Source organism: Watersipora subatra, chromosome 2 (assembly GCF_963576615.1).
Source record: "Watersipora subatra chromosome 2, tzWatSuba1.1, whole genome shotgun sequence".
Taxonomy (NCBI): Eukaryota; Metazoa; Bryozoa; class Gymnolaemata; order Cheilostomatida; family Watersiporidae; genus Watersipora; species Watersipora subatra.
This window is the reverse complement of record NC_088709.1, coordinates 65,900,803-65,901,844: the sequence shown is the minus strand read 5'-3', so window position 1 is coordinate 65,901,844 and position 1,042 is coordinate 65,900,803. Positions and strand designations below refer to the sequence as shown.

Sequence of the window (1,042 nt, the reverse complement as noted above, 5' to 3'; positions counted from 1 at the left end):
TTATCAGCTTTCATGGCTGCTAAAAGTTCATGCTGGCCTTTACTTTCAAGAAATTTCATACCCTCAGATCGTAGCTCAGAGAGCCTGCCTAACATGTTTCCCTTGGACAACCACCTCACTTCAGTATGAAATAACAAAGATGTAAGCATGACATCACTTTCAGAGCATAGTGCTAAGAACAATCTGGTATTTAGTCCTAATGCTTTGATGTAATTCACAACTTTTATGTTCACATCCAAGTTCGATTTCAACGCTTGTGGGAGAGTTTTTGATGCCAATGCTTCACGGTGAATGAAGCAATGCTTCTATATCAGGGTTCTTCTGCTTGATCTGTTTTACAAAGCCTGATCTACATCCTAACATAGCAAGTGCTCCATCAGTGCATACACTTATTAGCTTCTCCCAACCTAACTTGGCCTTTTCAAGGAAATTTTCAACTACTTTCAACACATCTTTTGTCGTAGTTGTTCTAAGCAAGGGCTGAAAAAACAGAAACTCTTCTTCAATGAATGTGTCATGCACGTATCTACCATACACCAATAGCTGAGAAAGACTGGCAACATCAGTTGACTCATCAAGTTGTATGGCCCAAATTGGGGAAGCTTTAATCTTAGCAACTACTTTCTCCTCAATATCTGCTGCAATATCATCAATGCCTCGCTTCACAGTGTTGTTGGATAGTGGGAGGTCTTGAAACTTTTGCTCAGCTGATTTTCCAAGCACCATTGATGCGCAGTCTAACATACATGGCTTGATCAGGGTCTCTCCTATTGTATGTGGATTTTTACACTGAGCAATACGGTAGAAAACAGCGTATGAAGCTGTAATAAGTGCATTACTATGAACATAAAGATCTCCACTTCATCAAGTCTACTTCGCTTTACTTGCCGCTCTTTGGACTGAAACTAATCCTGGTCATTCTCAGCTAGTGTGGGGTGGATTTTTTGCAAGTGTTGTTTTAATTGAAATGGGTTCATGGACTCGTTTGAGAAAGTTTTCAGGCATATCACACATTGCGGAAGCTGGAGACCGTTTTTCATGA

At 40.3% G+C, this 1,042-nt stretch overlaps 1 protein-coding gene across 1 annotated transcript; it reads right to left on the bottom strand.

The window, feature by feature from the left end:
* Window positions 1-282: 282 nt before the first annotated feature.
* Window positions 283-726, bottom strand: LOC137388457 (protein FAM200C-like). The gene has a single exon (XM_068074942.1). The coding sequence runs from the start codon at window positions 724-726 to the stop codon at window positions 283-285; it is 444 nt and encodes a 147-aa protein (XP_067931043.1).
* Between the last annotated feature and the right edge of the window lie 316 nt (window positions 727-1,042).

Excerpts from the sequence above, each read along its gene's own strand:
- LOC137388457 (XM_068074942.1), bottom strand. The coding sequence starts at position 726 with ATGGTGCTTGGAAAATCAGCTGAGCAAAAGTTTCAAGACCTCCCACTA.